Source organism: Artemia sp. Qi Xiang Cuo, chromosome 17 (assembly GCF_049724085.1).
Source record: "Artemia sp. Qi Xiang Cuo chromosome 17, ASM4972408v1, whole genome shotgun sequence".
Classification (NCBI taxonomy): domain Eukaryota; kingdom Metazoa; phylum Arthropoda; class Branchiopoda; order Anostraca; family Artemiidae; genus Artemia; species Artemia sp. Qi Xiang Cuo.
The window spans coordinates 52,613,528-52,635,368 of record NC_142810.1 but is presented as its reverse complement, the minus strand read 5'-3'; the positions used below and the strand labels follow the sequence as shown (position 1 = coordinate 52,635,368).

General features: G+C 34.9%; 2 protein-coding genes across 3 annotated transcripts in view; one reads left to right on the top strand and one right to left on the bottom strand.

Annotated features, from left to right (window-relative positions):
- Window positions 1-4,792, bottom strand: part of LOC148942326 (DNA excision repair protein ERCC-6-like) — a 161,531-nt gene extending 156,739 nt beyond the window's left edge. Inside the window, exon 1 of one of the 2 annotated variants that reach the window (XM_089103766.1) lies at window positions 4,775-4,792. The gene's annotated coding sequence lies outside the window, so the exon portion shown is untranslated. Of the gene's footprint in view, window positions 1-2,708; window positions 2,821-4,774 lie in introns of those variants that run through there. The other variant, XM_089103765.1, reaches the window with a different exon arrangement.
- Window positions 4,793-17,305: 12,513 nt separating this feature from the next.
- On the top strand, window positions 17,306-18,532 carry LOC148942325 (protein CFDP2-like). Its single transcript, XM_089103296.1, has one exon. The coding sequence runs from the start codon at window positions 17,306-17,308 to the stop codon at window positions 18,530-18,532; it is 1,227 nt and encodes a 408-aa protein (XP_088959422.1).
- The last annotated feature ends 3,309 nt before the right edge of the window (window positions 18,533-21,841 follow it).

Below are 21,841 nucleotides of genomic sequence, written 5' to 3'. Positions count from 1 at the left end.
TTTATCTATAATGTCTGCTGAGTTAAATGCCATAATCATGGCATTAGAACACCTTAAGCAAAACCAATCTTTGATTGAAAATTCGAATAATATTATCATTTATTCCGAGTCTTTATCAAGCCTTGAGTTGCTGGCCTCAGCTCCTCAATATAAGTTGGACATTGACACTTATCATTGTCTCAGTATTATTGATAATCTTGCTTCAAGTGGCATAAAAACTTACTTTCAGTACATTCCTAGCCACTCTGGCATAAGTGGTAATCATCAGGTTGATGAAATAGCAAAAAATGCTATAAATATTGACCAGCCAAGTGGGAGACCAATCCCAATTAGAGATATTTACCGATGGAGGCTATCAGATATTAATTTTAATAAGATTAATCCTATCCTTTCCCCCTTTCCCAATAAGTATCTTTCTAAAATTTATCATAGAATTCGTTCTGGAACAAATGGACTAAATTTCCTTGCATTCTCATATAAGCTTTCTAATTCAAGTGGTTCAATTCCCCTGTCCCCTCTTTGCAGGCATTGTAATATGAATAATGAAACAATTGACCATTGCCTATTTGAATGTAATATGCTGACGTCTGCACAACATACCTTGCTTTCTAAACTGTTAAAATACTTCAAACACCACAAAATCCCACTATCAGCCAAGAGCCTAGCCAACTATACCTGCACACAGAGTATAGAAATCGACATCTATCATCTTATATTTGAACTCCTTGAGTCGAATGATCTGCTGAAAGATATCTGAATATATCTAATAAATATGAGGCAATCAAGCCAGTAGCTCTGTAGCCCACAGAGTGAAGCAAAAGGAAAAGGGCTAAATAGTGTTACTGAAAAGCCCGCCTGCTGTTAAATAGAAGAAGAAGAAGAAGGAAGCAGGAAATATTCAAAAATTTTGCTCAACAAGCAAATCACCGTAGTAGGTCCATATTTTCAAAATTAGTTGGATCTTTCCCATGTTTAAGAAACCAAGTGACACACCAATGAAAAAAAGGAATCCCGCACCTAAAACAAACACAACTGAAATTATGACTGGAAATGACAAATCAAAGCCTTGAAATCATTATGAAGGTGAAAAACAATTATTCCATCAATATTAAACAATTTTGACTTAAAATTATTGAAACAAATAATAACACGGTCAATAGATACAGGAGACATATAGATAGCCCTGTGAAATCCTTGAAGGAAAAACATAAGAACAAAGGCTAGCAAACTGAGAGTGTTATTGATGAGCTGATACTAGGGATTCTGAAATTAGTCTCTCCTGGATATAAAATGGCAACAGGTAATTTTTTTTTTAAAGCTTTATAGGTTCTCCAATAGAAAGTTTTTCTTTCAATATATCAGTCACTTTTCAAGCACTTGGCTGGCCAAGAAGCCTTTTTGTCTAGTGATAAATAACAAGCATTGTGCTTAACACTATTTGTATCATTAAACAGATATAAACAAATATTAGATATGTTCCCTTTCTTCCTCCATAAGTCATTAGCGAAAGGCTTGTTCATTACATTTAAATGTCCATAAACAAAATAAGATTGAAAAAGTCTATAAAAAGAGCTGAAACCACAGTGTCAAAAGCAGAGTCATCACTGGCAAAATACTGAGGGGGAAGGGATGGAGTTTATGGACTGGCTTGTAATTTTAAGCCATATTTTTTTTTCAGGTGTACATTATGACCGAGACTGTGACTAAAACAAATATAATGTCAGAGCTTTCTCCTAATTTTGCTAATAAATTCTTATTAGTATGATGGTGGTTCTTCTAAAAACAATTATGCAGACTTATTTTTTCAAGTACTGAAACTAAAATATTTCTCATATGAATACTCTGTCATCTGATATCGTTTCTTAAACCGACCGTGCTAATAAGCAACAAGTAACGACCTTTAACAGCAGGGTGCGACCTTTAACAGTAGAAACCAAAACTCTACAATGAACAGTTTGGTGACAAGATGTATGTAAAAAACAATTCACTTTTAATAAAAATTCGATGTATAATAACTTCAACAAATTTAGAGTCAATAAATCAAGAGTCATTAGGACAAGATATTTTTATTAATTTTATAAAAGAAAGAAATAAACACCCCAAAAAGAGTGGTGGTTTCGCTGAAATTTTTACTGAAAATTTTTTAAATCCAACAGTCCTGACAAAATTTTACAGGAGGATTCAAGTCTTCAAGTGCGTAGTTCGATAAGGAAAGCATTGTTTGTTTGTTTTTGCTAGCGAATGAACATGTTCCCAGAATACCCTCCATCCCGGTTGCTGACTTTGGCAGTATTTTATTTCCCTCTGAAGTGGTACAATTTACTACAGTAGGCTACTGCTCAGCTATGCGACTATAAAATGTGTGATCCAACTGTTGATCCCGCCACGTGTGAGGTTTAAAGTGTGGAACAGTTCGTGGTAACGAACTGTAAGTAAGGAGATCCCCGGCTCACTAGTAACCGAAACTCTAAAAAACGGAACTTTGATACCATAGATAGATCAAAAGAATTGTATTTTAATGCTGATTTTAAACATACAAGCTTCATTAGGTTTAGTCTTACCCATCAAAACTTAAGAGCCCGAGAAAACTTGGCTTAATTTCAATAAAAGGGGAGAAACACCCCCTAAAAGTCTTAGGATCTTAATGAAAATCACACCATCAGATTCAGCGTATGAGACAACCCTACTGTAGTGTTTTAAACTCCTACCTGCAAAAATGTGGAATTTTGCATTTTCTGCCGGAAGAAAGATCACGGATGAGTGTTTATTTGTTTTTTTCCCAGGAGTGACTGTATCGACCCAGTAGTCCTAGAATGTCATGAGAGGGCTCATTCAAACTGAAATTAAAAGTTCTTATGCTCTTTTTAAGTGGCCAAAAAATTGGAAGGCAACTAGGTCCCCTCCCACGCTTATTTTTTTCGCAATATCCCCGGATCAAAATTTTCAGATAGTCATCTTCTTCAGTATAGTAAAAAATTCTAATAACTATGTCTTTGAGGATGACTTAATCCCCCAAATTCCACAGGGGAAGGGCTGCAAGTTATGAACTTTGCCCATTATTTTCATATAGTATTGTTTATTGGGAAGTATAAAGACGTTTTCATGGGGGATTTTTTGTGGTGGGGGGTTGGAGGGAGGGATTTACGTGGAAGGATCTTTTCATGGAGGGATTTTTCATGGGGGAAGAGAATTTCCATGAAAAGCGGGATCTCCCAGCATTATTTAAAAAACAATCAGAAATTAAATAAAAAAGCAAATTTTTTCAACTGAAAGTAAGTAGCAGAATTAAAACCTAAAATAAACAGAAAATTTTACGTATATAAGGGGGGTTGCCTCTCCTCAATAGCTCGCTCTTACGCTAATTTTTTTTTAACTTTTAAAAGAGGTTATTATTCTATTAAACAGCCTGTGTGATTCAGGAGTCATTCTTAAATGACTGGAACAAAAATCAAACTTACGTTATTATTACTTAAAAAATTAAAATTAATATGCAAATTTCGTTTTAGTTACTCATGTACAGTGAGCCAAATTCAAAACCTGCACTAATTCAAAAACGTTCAGAAATAAAAAAAATAAGTTTTTCTTAACTCAAAGTATGGAGCGACATTAAAACTTAAAAGGAACATCCCCTCCTCAACTTATCGCTCTTTAGGTAGTATTTAGTACTTTAAAAGTACCTCTTTCTAGACCTGTTTGATGGTTATATGGTTTGATGTTGTTTCATGGTTCTGTTCTGTTTGTTGGTCAACTTGTTTGATGTTTCTAAGCCTATTACTCCGAACAGAAGTTTACATCTTTGCTGGATAAGAGTGTCTAACAGGACAGGATCAATGACACCTATTTCTAAGGTCAATGGACTTACGTAAGATTTCTCTTACATCACAAAACTAAGTCTAGAGTTCGCAGAGCAATAACATGAATGAACAAATTGAGTTAGAAATATCCTTTTATTTCGACTGTTCTATATGTAAAGGACATTATCATGATTTTGAGCATTCTCATGAACCTACTGCATGCTTACACAGTGTAGACGCAGGGATAACGAGAAAAATATGGAGGAAATGAGCAGAAAAATCATACATGATATGGAGAGAAATTTATACAGATTGCAAGCAAGCTTGTATAAAACAAGGTTTGATACGACAGAAAAGTAAGATCGAAAGAAGAGACAGAGAAAAGAGGAATATCTCTTTAGAGGTAGCTCAAAATATACTATAAGAGACAATAATGGCGTATCAAAGAAAGATGTACATAGTGTAAGATACAGCACAAAATATTGTGATGAATATGATCTAAGAGTCGAGAAAAAGTGGCCATTAAAGAGACAACATAAGAGGTTATTCTATTGAATGTATATTAAAAATCAAAAATCGACCAGGAAGAACTCTCATATACCATTTTATGATAAATCTCATTTTCGATATGCTTGATAAGTTTTATACCATAATCTTAAAATAAATTTGTTTCTACTATATTAATTTTTTCATACTCGATATGCCTAGAGTAGGGACAGCAGCAGACACTTCTGTACATGAATAGTTCGAATTGATTAGATCACCCTCTTAGAGTGTTATCAGTCCACAGCCAAGTTTTCTATCAAAGATTTAAAAAAAAATTCATAGAAGTTAGCTGTGTAATGTTTTTTTTTCTTATGAAATCAACATTTCCTTTTTTCAACCATGCTATTTAAATAAAATCATTATTCTAATCTTTATTCATTTAACAGATCAATATTTATAACAGTCTTTAAATATATAATGTCAGGTTCAATTACTTGAATATCATCATCTTCTATTATCACTATATTAGTCAGAGGGGGCTTGTCATCATATAACCGATCGTCATCTTCGACACAGAGTCCACCCGAAGGCCCCCTCCTCACCAAATCAGCTGAAGTATATGACAGCCCATCCTCAGTGTAATGAACTTCCATAATACAATCTGTAGAATCGGCGCTAGCATCACAAAGAAGAAACTCGGCCCATAAATTATCTCCATCATGAGTGCTACGATCAAAAAAGCTCACCGGATTGGTTTGGCCTTCTTGTATATACTCAGGGGTTTCCTATAAATGTAATAAATAGGATTACTTAATATTTTTCATTATATCCATAATTTTCATGTCTAAAATTCAACCATTAGGTGGATATGGATTATTTACATACGGGACGAGATTTAATGTTCTCGGTAAAAGCCTTTATGAGGTTTAGTGTCCTTGGTGAAAACCTTTATGAGATTTAATGTTCTTGGTAAAAACCTGTATGAGTTTTAACGTCCTTGGTATAAGCCTCTACGAGATTTAATGTCCTTGGTAAAAGCCTGTACGTGATTTAATGTCCAAGTTCTGAAAAAAGGGGGGAGACAACCCTGAAAATTAAGTGACATTAATGAAAATGACGGCACATCAACCGAACACCCACAACGAGAGCTCCGATTGACCACCACAAAAGTGTCACAAAGCCGTCAGTGCGCCACCACCACTTGGAAAATAGGGGGGAGGGAATGAGTTACTATGAATCTAGAAGGAACTATTTTTTTCACTGAAAATAACAAAAATTGATATTTTTCAAAGACAAATCCCAAAAAGAACTATTATTAAAATCATGAGGGAGAGGGATCTAGGAGAATCAGTGCCTCATTCATCATTTAGCCTCCCCTGAGAGAGTTTTCAAGCAGAAATTTCATCTTAAATATTTAGTTCTTCTCCGAAATGTCTCAGTTTCAGATTTTTGGAGGTGGAGTCAGGTATCTTGGAGCTATTTCCAAAAGAGCAGAAGTTCAGTCATTTTTGCATGTTTTTAAGGTTATTTTTACTTATTTTTCTAATAAAGTTGAATTTTTATTCATTTTTAAGGTTACGCACACGGAGGAGGAGGGCATAAAGTGTTTCTTCGAGATTTCATTTAGAATTCTATAACTTTTCTAATATTCTCAATACTCAAAGATTAAGATGCAAGAACTTATTGATTTTATTTAATTTATACAACAATATCTAACCTATCATGATGATAGCCGGTGGGCTTCATTATAATCCTTGGCTCCAAAATTTAATTACAATATTCGCAAAAGCTTATTTTTTATTTTAAAAAATAAGGTTTATTAGAACATCATTAGTAACTGTATTTTACTTCAACTATATTTCTCACCCGGCTGTTGGTTCTAGTCTGTTATTATACCATATTATATCAGCATCTAATGGCGATTTTTTCTCACTTGACAATTTTTTTGAAAACACGTTTTTCAACTTTTGATTACTATGGGCTGTGGTTTGCTCTTTACTAGGTAAAAAAAAATTTAATGAAGAAAAAACTTTAGCCAGCTTTCCATGTTCGGATTTTCTTCTTCTTCTTAATATACTTCATTGCACCCACCGTGTTTACTAATAATACTACCTAGGTAAGTTTTCACTTACCTAGTAGGTGCAAAAAACACTTTAAAAAACGCATCAAAAATTAGTTTTTATTCATTTTTATTACGTTTTTACGAGTCGGACAAACATTTTGGAGGGGGTTCAAACTCCCACTGATTTGGGTTCTTGGTAATTGATTAAATAATAAAATAAAATACAGTTTCTTTTAAAAATTTAATTTCATATATATATATATATATATATATATATATATATATATATATATATATATATATATATATATATATATATATATATATATATATATATATATATATATATATATATATATATATATATATATATATATATATATATATATATATATATATATATATATATATATATATATATATTACGGCATAGTTGAAAGCTCCACGAAAATTTAATAATTTTTTTAATTTTGTGTGTTCTATTAAGAAAATGCCCCATATTTAACAAACTAGTGGAACTCTAAATCAAACATGAATTTCATTATTGAGATAGTATTAAACAAAAAAGTCTTACAATGTTTGAGCTACTCATTGATATTCTTTGATTAACGAATCTTTAGTTCAATACCGACTGCTTTAATAAACAACAATCATAGAATTATATCGCAAATGTAAGTAACGGTTAACCTGCGGTTAACAACTTAGATTAACCTGCGTTATTAAATAAATTGAAAACAAAGCAAATGTCTTCCATCACTTTCATACAAAACTTTTCAGGATGAAACCGTTATATTAATCAGATAAAATATTATCTTTTAATTCCCAGCGCAGCTTAGTTTTATCCATCCAAAGCTACAAGCCGGAGAAAATTTCTCTGATTTTTGAAAAAAGGGAGAAAGACACCATTGAGGTCATAGAATTTTAATGAAAATCATATCATTGGATTAGACGTATCAAAGAACCCTACTGTAGAGGTTTCAAGCTCATATCAGCAAAAATGTGGAATTTTGCATTTTTGATAGAATGGAAGGATTTTGTACGGGGATTAATTTTACATGAGGAAGGAGGTTTACAGGGGTGAAATTTTCAGGGGGAAATTTTACCGATTTTTTTCAGGATTTGTTCCGAGGAGACGGAGCCAGATTTCCCGGCATTATCTAAAAACGGACAGAAATTAAATTTAAAAAAAACTGTCTTTTATTTTATTATTTAATCAATCACCAAGAACCCAAATCAGTTACCCAAATCTGTTCTTCACTAGATTAACCAAAGTGATCAGAACTTCTTAAGGACCTTGTATATCCCCTATGTAAATTAAAATTCAGCTCTTTTCACTTTAAAGATTTGCTTTTGAATTAGTCAATTACCAAAATCTGTTCTTAAGAACCATAAATTCTCCCTTCTTAAATACAATCTTAACTCTTTTTATTTTGAATTGTCTTCAGATTTCTCATTTACTAAGAGATCTTAACCGTTAAATTGCCAAAGACACCCAGAACCCCCGGAAGTCATAATATAAAGAGTGTTAAGATGATTAATAAAAAAGACTCTAATCAGGCATAATCCTTCTTCTGTAAAAAAATACAATGTTTTGAATGAACCCTCTTATGATATTCTAGGACCACTGGGTCGATTCTATAACGACACTTGTGTTTCAGGAGTCGTTCTTAAAGAATTGGGACAGATTAATAAAAAAGCTCTAATCAGGCATAATCCTTCTTCTTGCAAAAAAATACAATGTTTTGAATGAACCCTCTTACGATATTCTAGGACCATTAGGTTGCTTTTATATCGGCCCTTGTGTTTCAGGAGTCGTTGTTAAAGAATTGGGACAGATTTCGAACTTTAGCTTAAAGAGCTAGGTTTTGAGGAGGGGACAATAGGTATACATGACAGTGCAAAATTGAAATATCAAATAAGAAATTCCACATTTTTGCATGGAAATACCAAAACCATAGGTTAGGTTAGGCTAGCTTACATGTACTCCCTTCTTAAATACAATTTTAGCTCTTTTTATTTTCAATTGTCTTTCATATTTCGCATTTACTAAGAGATCTTCAACGTTAAATTGCCAAAGACATCCAGAAGCTCCGAAGTCATAATATAAAGGACTGCTAAGATGATTGATAAAAAAGCTCTAATCAGGCATAATCCTTCTTCTGGCAAAAAATACAATGTTTCGAATGAACCCTCTTATGATATTCTAGGACCACTGGATCGATTCTGTAACGACACTTGTGTTGCAGGAGTCGTTCTTAAAGAATTGGGACAGATTAATAAGAAAGCTCTAATCAGGTATAATCCTTCTTCTGGTAAAAAAATACAATGTTTAGAATGAACCCTCTATGCGAAAATGTAAGCTAACCTAACCTAACCTATGGTTTGGTATTTCCGTGCAAAAATGTGGCATTTTGTATTTGATGTTTCAATTGTGCACTGTCATCTATATCTATTGTCCCCTCATCAACACCTAACTCTTTATACTAAAGTTCAAATTCTGTCCCAATTCTTTAAGAACGACTCCTGAAAAGTTCTGTATGAAAGTGATGGAAGACATTTGCTTGTTTTTCAATTCATTTAATGACGTAGGTTAATCAGGTTGTTGAACCGTTACTTCTATTTGCGGTATAAGTTTACGATAATTGCTTGATAGATTAGTATGTATTGGACTAAATACTCGTTAATCATAGAATAGCAATGAATAACTCAATCATTGTAATACCTTTTTGTTTAATACTATCTCAAAAATGAAATTCATGTTTGATTTAGAGTTCGGCTAGTTTGTTAAATATTGGGTATTTTCTTAAGAAAACACACGATATTAAAAAAATTGTTTAATTTTCATGGAGCTTTCAACTATGCCGTAATGTATATATATATATATATATATATATATATATATATATATATATATATATATATATATATATATATATATATATATATATATATATATATATATATATATATATATATATATATATATATATATATATATATATATATATATATATATATATATATATATATATATATATATATATATATATATATATATATATATATATATATATATATATATATATATATATATATATATATATATATATATATATATATATATATATATATATATATATATATATATATATATATATATATATATATATATATATATATATATATATATATATATATATATATATATATATATATATATATATATATATATATATATATATATATATATATATATATATATATATATATATATATATATATATATATAGTGAACTGTAAGTAAGGAGTGACCTGTGTAGATAAATTTGTTGGTATAATTTTACTAAACTTAGAAAATCTTTAAATGTAATGAAAGACTTCCATTTTGGAATTGTGGCTATATTTAGCCCTGATTTGAAAAAAAAAACACCCTCATTATGCTGAAATTTGTCTCTGGTTTTGTAAAGGAATCACATCATTAGCTAGTTTATGCTCCATGTCAGTCGATTTTAAAAACTCTTAATTTTATTATTATTATTTAAGCGCAAATTTTCAGTAAACTTAGTTCTAATGTTATATTTGATAGTATGGCAGAAACTTTTTCGTTTTCACAAAGAATATTTTCTACTAAAAGTAAAGAGCTGCTACAGTAAATCGACGATGAGTAGAAATATAGTCCAATAAATGTTCAAGTGCAAATTTTTTGTAAACTTAGTTCTAATGATATATTTAATAGTATGACAGAAACTCTCTATGCCTTTCCAAGGTGAAGCATAAATTTGCAGTTACTGAATATTAAAACAACAGTTACTGAATGTTTAATAGAGCAGTCTGTATTGAACTAAAGATTCGTTAATCAAAGAATATCAATGAGTAACTCAAACATTGTAAGACTTTTTTGTTTAATACTATCTCAATAATGAAATTCATGTTTGATTTAGAGTTTGGCTAGTTTGTTAAATATTGGGTATTTTCTTAAGAAAACACACGATATTAAAAAAAATTGTTTAATTTTCATGGAGCTTTCAACTATGCCGTAATGTATATATATATATATATATGTATATATATATATACATATATATATATATATATATATATATATATATATATATATATATATATATATATATATATATATATATATATATATATATATATATATATATATATATATATATTCAGTTACTGAATATTAAAACAAAGTAAAAATACGGAATGCTTCTAAAACTATACAAGGTTTACGTCCAAAGAAAAAATACTAGTTTTCAAAGAAATGTAAAGGACTCCATTAAACCAAAAAGAGCAATAAAATAAAATCGGATAATCTATAGATCATAAAAATTCCGAAAATCCGCATTGATAAATAGATTGAACCCAAAATGAACAGAAAATACAATAGATAACCAAGTCAAACTCAAAACAAGCAGAAATTAACAATAGTAGTGCTCAAAAGCTCTATGCCTTTCCAAGGTAAAGCATAAATTTGCAGTTTACTGAATATTAAAACAAAGTAAAAATATGGTTATCCTCTAAAACTATAGAAGGTTAGTGTCCTAAGACAAAATCCCTGTTTTTAAAGAAATTTTAACTTTACTAAACCATAAAAAAAGAGCAATAAAATACAACCGAATAATTTATAGATCATAAAACATCACCAAATCAGCATTGATAAATAAATTGAACCCAAAATGAACAGAAAATACAATAGATAACCAAGTCAAACTCAAAACAAGCAGAAATTAACATTAGTAGTGCTCAAAAGACCTTTGCCTTTCCAAGACAAAGCATAAATTTGCAGTTTACTGAATATTAAAACAAAGTAAAAATATGGTTAGCTTCTAAAACTATAGAAGGTTTGCGTCCTAAGACAAAATCCCTGTTTTCAAAGAAATGTAAAGAACTCAATTAAACCAAAAAGAGCAATAAAATAAAACTGAATAATCTATAGATCGTAAACTCCCACTAGCTAATTTTGAAAAAGAAGGACAGAAGAATGTACCCAATGAGCTCTTGAATCACCCCCACCCCCTGAAAATATTAATGTTCTAATAAGTCGCCTACATAGTTTATTATTTTCACTATCTAATTTTGAAAAAAGAAGGGCATAAGAATGTACCCAATGAACCCTTGAATCATTCCCCATCCTCCTAAAAATATTAGTTTTCATAAGTCGCCTACATTGTTTAATATTTTCACTAGCTAATTTTGAAAATAGCATTGCTAATAATGCACTCAATTCTGGACGAGATGCAAAAATGTACCGAATGAGGCCTTGAATCACCACCACCCCCCTCCCCTAAAAAATACTAATGTTTTAATTTCCTTATTATTACTATCTTTAAATTATCTCAAGCAAGACCGTTTTTAGCCCATTTTATCATCTAGCCAAAGCACGGATTCCTTCTCCTCAGAACAATGCAACAGTGAGCAAACCCTTTGAAATTATAATGTAAATGAATATTTCACAGAAATAATAATCTTCTTAATAATTTAATAAACTTTTACTTTCAGAAGAGAAACGCTGACCCATCTATGCTCCACTTGCAAGACGGTGAAGTCACCGGCTCAACCTGTGAAATTTCCCTGTGGACTCTCATTTTGGCTTTATTTTCATAAGTAAATTACTGTTTTGCTGGCTATTTCAAATTCCCTTGGGACAGTAAATCGTAGGTTAATATTTATGCAATAATTGAATAGAGATTGGTGCTAATGAAATTCAGCTTGGACTTAAACTTATTTAGTGGTTAAATGTATGAATGTGGCTGAACTTGTCTGGAACCCACTACTGAACTATATTTCCTAATCATTAGCAGAGGTATAAATGAATAGAGCAGTAGAGTTTTTCAGGTGTGAATCTATCATTGAAGCAAAGAAAATGTGCACTTTCTTTGAGAAATTTGGATACAATGATAGAATGAAAACAGCTAACAAGGATTCTGAAAATCAACAGGATTTAAGAAAGGCAGTCTATATGCAGTTGATTTAAGAAAGGCAGCCAATGCAGTTGAGCCTGAGGAAGTACCCAGTGTGCCAATTCAGTTCACACACTGGGTAGAATAAGAACAGCTAACAAGGATTCTGAAAATCTACAGGATTTAAGAAAGGCAGCCAATGCAGTTGAGCCTGAGGAAGTACCCAGTGTGCCAATTCAGTTGGCACACTGGGTAGAATGAGAACAGCTAACAAGGATTCTGAAAATCTACACAATTTAAGAAAGGCAGCCAATGCAGTTGAGCCTGAGGAAGTACCCAGTGTGCCAATTCAGTTGGCACTTGTGTAACAACTAAAGTAAACCAGATGTGTGGAAAGTCAGATAGCATTACAGAACAGACAAAAACAGGCTCCAATTTTGCAGGCAGCAAATCTTATTTTGAGGCAGCCTTCCACTGCATTACCCTACTTGGTTGTTTTGAAAAACCCTCCAAAGTCCATTGAAATGCCAGATGCCCATAAGGACTTTATTCTGTCCCCATGTGGAAAGTTAAGTGATGATATTGTTGTGTTAAAGAGAAATAGAATGTATTGGACAAAATGTGTTGGAAATGTATAATTTTGGCTATACATCTGCTCATTAAGAGGGTTGGGATAAAGTATAAAGAACTGCATGGAATATGTGTTATTCTTAATACTACCATGTTTCCTTTGCTACAGGTCCTTCTTCATGCTTGTTCCCCAATTTCTAAGACTTTGAAGTCTGAAGAGGGTTAACATAGTAGCTTGACAATACCCTTCCTAAAGCATATTTTTGGCCCTGAATTCATTACTGAGTTTCATTTTCCTAACCCCTTTACAAGATAGTAAAAAGCAGCTTGTCTATAATTTTACCCTGACCAAAACTCAGGGTCAATATATACCAAATCATATTATTGAGTTTCAAATAAAGTGAATACACCATTTGATGCCTTTTTTATGCTGATTACAAATATAATAAGCATTTCTATAGGAAATGAATTTCAGCCCCCCCCGATAAAGGCTATACCTAACCTAACCCTGAATTGGCATATAGAGGGGGGGCTGAAATTCATTTCCAAGTGAAATGCTTATTATATTTGTAATCAGCATAAAAAAGGCATCAAATGGTGTATTCACTTTAGTCCTAACTCAATAATATGATTTGGTATATATTGACCAAACTCAGTACTGGGGGAATGTCCACAGAATTCTCTATATATTACTATTTTCTTCATACGCTACTGCTTCAAAGTTTTACCAAAGCAATACAAAATAGTTGGACTCAAGATGAAATTTCATTTTAAAGGACTATTTTATTGGCTAGGCTATCTCAAAGTTATTTGAATTAAAAAACAAATCAATTATAGTTTGAAACTGAAATTCACCACATTACAAAACTAATAAACCCAACCTCTTTATCATTAAATAATCTGTAAACCCATGCAAATTAATATTGAATTTGTTACGATTAAAAAACGCCATCTATTGTTTTAGTTTGCTCTTTTGTAATGCTACGCCTCGCTCCAATCAACTGTAGAAAATCGAGGCGTACGTCCTGAATTTAGATCATTTGCATCTCTTCTTTCTGGGTTGGGTTGAAACTATTCAAAGCCACGGACCAAAGGTTTGCTTTATTACAAACTTCTTATTTGTAGTTTTAATAAACGCTATTGAACGCAACAGAGTTAATTGAAATCGCCAATTGAACGTTAAAACTTACTTCTACTACAAACAACTCACCACAGCACCAAGCCACCTGAGGCCAACAGAGCTACGCACGTTCCTCCTCCATCCCAATCTATTCAAAGCCTCTCTTCTTTCATCCTCCAACGAAGTTCCCATTTCCTTTCAATGTTTCTTCATGACGTCCTCCCACACCAGTCGAGGACGACCTGCTTTCCGTTTAGCCCTAGACAGTTGGCCGAAAAGAACAATCTTCGGGAATCTGTTATCCTTCATTCACACAATGTTCCCTAGGCACCTCAACCTTTTTTTCTTTATAGCCCTAGAGAGCGAGAAAACGGTGAAGATCCTGGGTGTCCACCTGGATGCCGATTTGAAATGGAACACCCACGTATCTTCAATCGCCTCGAAGACCGCCTTCCTTCTAAAATCTTTTGCCTACCTTCGCCGCTTTGGGATAAAAACTGAGATCATGGGTGTATGCTACAAATGTTACATTAGACCGCTCACTGAATATGCCTGCCCAGTGTGGCACAGCGCACTGACCATAGATCAAAGCGACAAAATTGAAGGATTGCAGAAAAGGGCCTGCAAAATAATACTGGGGAGTAGTTACGTTGACTATGAGATGAGCCTCAAAGTTCTGAAGTTGGAGCCCCTCAAAGAGAGAAGGCACACACTGGTCATGGACTTTGGACGAAAAATCCTCGACTTTGAAACATACCGCGATCTACTTCCGGATTTTGAGGCGCGCCAAACTCAACATTCTACGAGGCTCAGAGAAATAACGAAAAACGCAGCAAAGCTGGAACGACCGCCGATCCACTCATCCGAGCGCTACCTGAAGTCATTTGGTCGATACTTCGTAAAACACTACAATGGTGACCCAGAAAAATTGTAAATAAATCAAGTTTGAATAATTTAATTTTGTAAGTGTTTTTAAATTGTTTGACTTCCGCTGTTATTTTTGTTGTTAACAAGAATATTAAGAAAAAAATAAAGTGAATTTGAATTTGAACCACATTTTTTGTATAGCTTATTGTTTGAAATACGGTCAGTCAGCCAGGTACCCAGAACAATCCTCAAGCAATTTCTCTGGAAAACATCCAGCAAATCTTCATTCGCTTTTCGGAGCGCCCATGCTTCAGAACCATATTTGACCACTTTCTTCACTGTAGCTTCTAATATTCTAATCTTGGTTTGCAGACTTATCGTCCTATTTTTCCATACTTTTTTTAACTGTTAAAAAACACCATGAGCCTTGGCTATTCTACTTTTAACATCTTCACTGCTTCCACCATCCTTACTAATAATAATACCAAGGTAAGTAAAGCTGCCCACCTGATCATTCTTTTCATTACCCAACGTCACCTTTTCAACGTCATCTTCACTTATTCCTAGACTTAGTGACTTAGTTTTATTAACATTAATTTTCAACCCTATTCTAGCATTCTGAACTTGCAAAACCTCTACAAATTTATTCATTTTGGTCACACTTTCATCTAGGATGCTTAAATTATCAGCACAATCAATTCCAGGGGACTTTTTCCTCCCTATTTGATTCCGTGGTCTCCAATTGCCTTTCCAGTGCTTCTTCAGACAAAGTCCATCAAAATAATCCATGTAAAGAGGGATAGAACACAACCCTGCTTAACTCCTGATTTAATACAAAACCAGCTGCAAACCTTGCTTCCTACCTTAACCACAGCAGTGTTATTCTCGCACATAGCACTAATCACTTTATTGTATTTGTCTGGTATACCATACAAGGATAAAACTTTTACCAAAGCTCTTCTATCAACAGAATCGAAGGCTTGCTCCTAATCTATAAAACTGAAGACCAAAGGTGTTTGACAGCTCAGACACTTCTCCATTATTAACCTAAGAGTGAAAATTTGGTCGACACAACCTCTACCTTTTCTAAGACCGCACTGTTATTCTCTTAATAGTTTGTCTACGGCATCTCTCAGTCTAAAAAGTATCATATTACTAAGTAATTTGCTACCTACAGAGACCAGACTAATGCCTCGATAATTACCACACTCACTTTTATCACATTTTTTAAAAAGTTGCTTAATTAAGGTTTTCCTAAAATTGTTAGGTACTTCCCCTTTTTGAAAAATCATATTCATAATCTTCAGTAAGTTATTTCTAACCCCAAAGCCACCATATTTAAGAAACTCATTTACAACCCTATCAGCACCTGGAGCAATATTTTTTTTAATCATTTTAGTACTGTCGCTAATTCTTCCTCAAAAAACAAATCTCCCTTTACATCCAAGGTATCACAAACTTTTTCATTTTCTTTTATATCTTTTCCTGCAACTCTATTTTGGCTTAGAAAATTCTCAAAATGCTCTGCCATCTATCTTTAATTCTTTCCTTATCGCTAATAGTGGCCCCGTTCCTATTTTTAACTGGGCCATATCCGGATTGACTGCTCCCTCTCAATTTATTAACATCCTAGTACAATATTTTACTATCATGCTTTCTAGCTGCATCTTCCAGATCCTCTGCAATTTTATCCATGGCCTCTACTTCAATACCTCCTTAGTTCATATTTAATTGATTTCTCCACTTACTTTCCATTCCTTTTATTTTCATATGATCTATCACTCAGATAATTCTTGTGCAAGTTATTTCTATTAAACATGAAGCTTTTTCACTAATATTCTTAGATGCAGTCCTAGCTTTTCTCCCTAAGACATCTTCAGCAACTTCAGAAATTATTTTTCAAAAATTATTCCAACCATCTTCCACATTATCAAATTTTAAACTCTTAAGTTTAGTATTCAACTGTTCCTGGAAAGTTTCTCTGAAATTCTCATCCTGGAGTCTACCAACATAATAAAGTCCCGGGAGGTAGTTACCCTTCCACAATTTCAGCTTTAAATTAATCCTTGACACTGTTAGATGGTGATCTTTACTTTTAACATCAATAGCAGCACAACTATATACCCTAGTATCTTGTATTGATCCTGCCAGTCTTTGGTTTACTATGGCATATCAATAAGGTTTGATGTCTTAGCATCACGTGAATACCATGTTAACTTATGAGCCATTTTATGACCAAACACCGTATTGGTTATAACTAGATTGTTATACCTACAAGATTACAAAAGTCTGTATCAATTGCTGTTTTCTTTTCCTTCACAAAATTTACCTCAAGGGCCTGCCCTTGGGGTAAATCTTAACTGCAACCGAAACATCAAGTTTCAGCCTCGGATTTTCGAACCCCCTTTTGATGACGACTTCTGCATGAGCACGGACAAGATTCATGAATGCGAAACAACACCTCAAATTTGGTTTCTGGAACGTCCGCACAATGTCTCAAGACTCCAAGACTGAACAAGTGCTAAGAGTACTGGAAGATAACCACATTGACCTTCTGGCTCTGTCAGAAATTCGATGGCTAGGATCTGGATCAAATAAACTGGATGGAGATGTGACCATTATATACAGTGGATCGCAGAAAAAGCGTGAATACGGAGTAGCCCTAATGCTGACAAAACAGACTCCCCAAGCTATACTACAGTGGACACCGGTGTCACCTAGAATCCTGACAGCCCGCTTCATCGGCGCGCATGCCAGACTGTCAGTAATAGTATGCTACACACCCACCAATGATGCCACTGACGAAGCAAAAGACGAATTTTACAGAGCTCTCAGCTCCGTGGCAAACGACATACCACGGCAAGGCATAGCATGTTTTCTAGGAGACTTTAAAGCGAAAGTAGGGAACGACCGATCGTTTTCCTCAGAGGTTCTCGGCGAGCATGGCCTGGGCCAGCGAAACGAAAAACGAGAACTACTTATCGACTTCGCGCTCCTTAACAACCTAGTAATCGGAGGTACCCTATTTTCTCTTCGGGATGTACACAAATATTCTTGGACATCTCCCGATGGCCACACACGAAATCAGATTGACAATTGTCTTTGGAGCAAGAAGTGGAGATCAAGCCTACTTGATATAAGGGGATATAGAGGAGCTGACGTTGGCTCAGATCATAATCTGATGGCAGCAAAAATCCACCTCAAATTGAAAAGAAATAGAAAAGCAAATAAGGCTCCCTTAAACCCAGACTTTGACTCGGAGAAACTAAGATTGAGAGAATTCAACCAAACCTTTAAACTAGAGATGCGGAATAGATTTGAAGCCTTGTCTTTTCTAGATGATGCTGATAGCAATCAACACTGGGAAAGCATAAAGTTGTGCTTTCACGATGCCGCAAAAGCCACCATTGGGTACCGCAAGAGCCCAAAAGACCAGTGGCTATCTGACCAAACATGGGAACTCATAGAGACAAGGAAAAAAGTAAAAGCATCACTTATCCAAAGACAAACCCCCGACCAACAGATCCTCAGAAACGATGAATACAGAGCCGCAGATAAAGAGGTAAAGAAGAGTGCCAGAAGAGACCAGAGAAACCTGCTGGAGCAAAAAGCAGCGCAGGCAGAAGAGGCTGCGGAGAGAGAGGTGATTCAAGAGCCGACTATAAAACCACTAATGAGATTATTGGAAAGAAATCCTCTATTCAACATGGGCCAGTAACAGACCCCTCGGCCATCCTGATAACACAGCAGTCTGACGTAAACGAAGTTTGGGCCAAACACTTCGAGAAGCTAATGAATAGACCTAACCCAGAGGATCCCCCAGAGATCCCAGCAACAACACTGTTTTCCTTAGATATCAGCACAGATCCGCCGCCATCCACTGAAATTATAGCAGCAGCAAGGAAGCTGAAAAATGGGAAGTCGTCTGGCGAAGACAGGATATCCGCGGAAATGATCAAAGCGACTTTTATGACCTGCCTCAAGTTCTGGACAGCGTTGTTCGCAGTAATCTGGATGACCGCCAAAATACCTTCGGATTGGAAACGCAGCCCACTTGTGAGGATCTTTAAGAAAGACGATGCGTCCTTCCCAGGCAACTGGCGAGGAATCTGCATGCTTTCCATACCTAGCAAATTGCTGACGCACATTTTACTGCAGAGAATCAGCTTGCAGCTCGACAGCCACCTTCGCGACGAGCAACATGGATTCAGACCGAACCGTTCATGCGCAGACTTGATATTTACCCTACGGCTACTGACGAAGAAAGCAGAGAATGGCGCTCCAAAATCTATATGATATTCATCGATGTTAAGAAGGCATTTGACTCAGTAGACAACCAAAGTCTGAGGAAGGTCCTACTGCATTACGGAATCCCTGAAAAGATAGTTTCACTGATTGTTGCATTTTACGAAGATAGCGAGTGCTGTGTAAAGACACCAGATGGCCAAACGTGTTTCTTCCGCATTATGTCAGGAGTTAAGCAAGGTTGCGTCTTGTCACCGCTACTTTTCGTAATCGTCATTGACTACATACTGCGAAATACAGACCGAATCCAGCTTAATCCAGAAACACGCCTCAGTGATGTAGACTTCGCTGTCGACATCGCCGTCCTAGAATCATAAAAGCAAAGACTTCAAGAACTCCTTGACAAAGTGCGGGAGTGAGGTGGCCATGTCAGCCTGAAAATAAATAATGAGAAAACAAAATGCATGGCCACCGCAGATTCACCCCGGAGCATCACTTGCGGAGACCAACACATAGAGCAAGTCGTCTATTTCAAATACTTGGGAAGCATAATAGAGAGTACCGGATCGACCACAAAAGAAGTGCTCACAAGAATCGGCCAAGCCAATAAGGCCTTCACTAGATTACGGAAAGTATGCCGGTCCCAAAGCTTCTCTATACGGCTAAAGTTACGACTCTTCAATAGCAAAGTTATGCCAGTTCTGCTTTACGCAGCCAAAACCTGGTACTTGAACGAGGTACAGGAGAGAATTCTTGCTTTCGAAAACACATGTCTTAGAAGAATTCTCAACATCCATTGGCAGCAGAGAATAACAAAACAATGCATCCGCGACAACACGGGCCAGCCTCTTTTGACACATATCTTAAGAGTTCACCAATGGAGATACCTTTGCCACGTATAAAGTATGGAAAATCTCCGACTACCAAATGCAGCGCTCCATTGGCAGCCATCAGGTCCACGCCGCAGGGGCAGACCCAGAAACACCCTGCGTTGAACGTACCAGACAGATCTCCGTAAGCTGCACACATCAATCCAACCTCAGTGGGAGGACATACTTGCAGCAGCAAACCGGCGGGAAGATTGGCGGCTCCTTACTGATGCCCTGGGTGCCTCTGGAGGCACAGGCGAGTCTAAGGTCTAAGGAAAGGATACCATCTATCCCTATTTATACCTACCTGGGCGTTTAAATCTTCTAGTAAAAACATCAGATTTCTACCTAGGACCCTGTCTATTTGTTCCTGTAACCTTAAGTAAAATTCTTCTGAGTCACTGGTATCTCCCTCAGTCGGTTCTACAGGGGCATATACTACTATAACTGATGCCCTGAACTTTTTGGTCATAGAATGAGCAATTCTATTTTTAATACATTCCCAGCCTAAATAAGACTTAGCAGCTTCCTTATTCATCATGAGCCCTACTCCCTGTCTATGTACCCCTTCCTTCCTCCCTGAGATAACAACTCTATATCACCTAATTTCATGCTTCCTATCCCTGGGATATGATTTTCTTAACTCCTAATAAGTCCAGATCGAATCGTCTGAGTTCATCAGTCAAAATGTCGATACGATGGTCATTTTTTGACGTCGTAACATTCCAAGTTCCAATTTTCATGTTCTTTAAATCATCGAAATTATTTTTGCCTCAGGAAAAACAATGATCCCGGATACCCGTGCAGGACGGGGATCACAGATCTTCTCAAGTCTACACCGAAGTGCTAGACCGAACACAGGAACTAGCTTAACTGAAAAAGAACCCCACTTTGACCACAACTTCGCTGTTCGGGATTAAAAACTTAAATTCACACTTTTCAGCCGTAAGCACATAATCAATTTTTTCAAACAGCTTATTAACAAACAGAGTCGACCTGAATAGGCTAAAACTTTGAACGGCTAATAAGTAACAGATAACCTGCATATGCAATATAAGACAAATTAGTTAGGTTCTTCAAGCAAAACGGAAAAATATTATTTAACACAGGGTATGAACCAACATTAAAAAGATAAGGTGACCACCCCTCTTTTATCTAAATTCAGAACGAATGGGGATATTATCAAAAAAGGTGTATCTTGACCAGAGTCAGAGTCAAACATATGAATCAGCATACCGCAAACGAAGAACAAGTATAACAGACGAATTAACTCCAAGCTGGGAAAGAGAATGCCACAATTGGCTAGGACAAACTGATTCAAATGCTTTTAAAACATCTAACGTGCACTAATGCACTTCAGATCCATCTTTTTGTCCTTGAAGTAATACAGAAGTAAGAACTCAATATGCATGTTGTCACCCTATCAAGGGTTTAAACCCAAATTGGTTCGGTAGATAATCGACTTTTGGATGAATTTCAGGAAGCAGGAAATATTCAAAAATTTTGCTCAACAAGCAAATCACCGTAGTAGGTCCATATTTTCAAAATTAGTTGGATCTTTCCCATGTTTAAGAAACCAAGTGACACACCAACGAAAAAAAGGAATCCCGCACCTAAAACAAACACAACTGAAATTATGACTGCAAATGGCAAATCAAAGCCTTGAAATCATTATGAAGGTGAAAACCAATTATTCCATCAATATTAAACAATTTTGACTTAAAATTATTGAAACAAATAATAACACGGTCAATAGATACAGGAGACATATAGATAGCCCTGTGAAATCCTTGAAGGAAAAACATAAGAACAAAGGCTAGCAAACTGAGAGTGTTATTGATGAGCTGATACTAGGGATTCTGAAATTAGTCTCTCCTGGATATAAAATGGCAACAGGTAATTTTTTTTTTAAA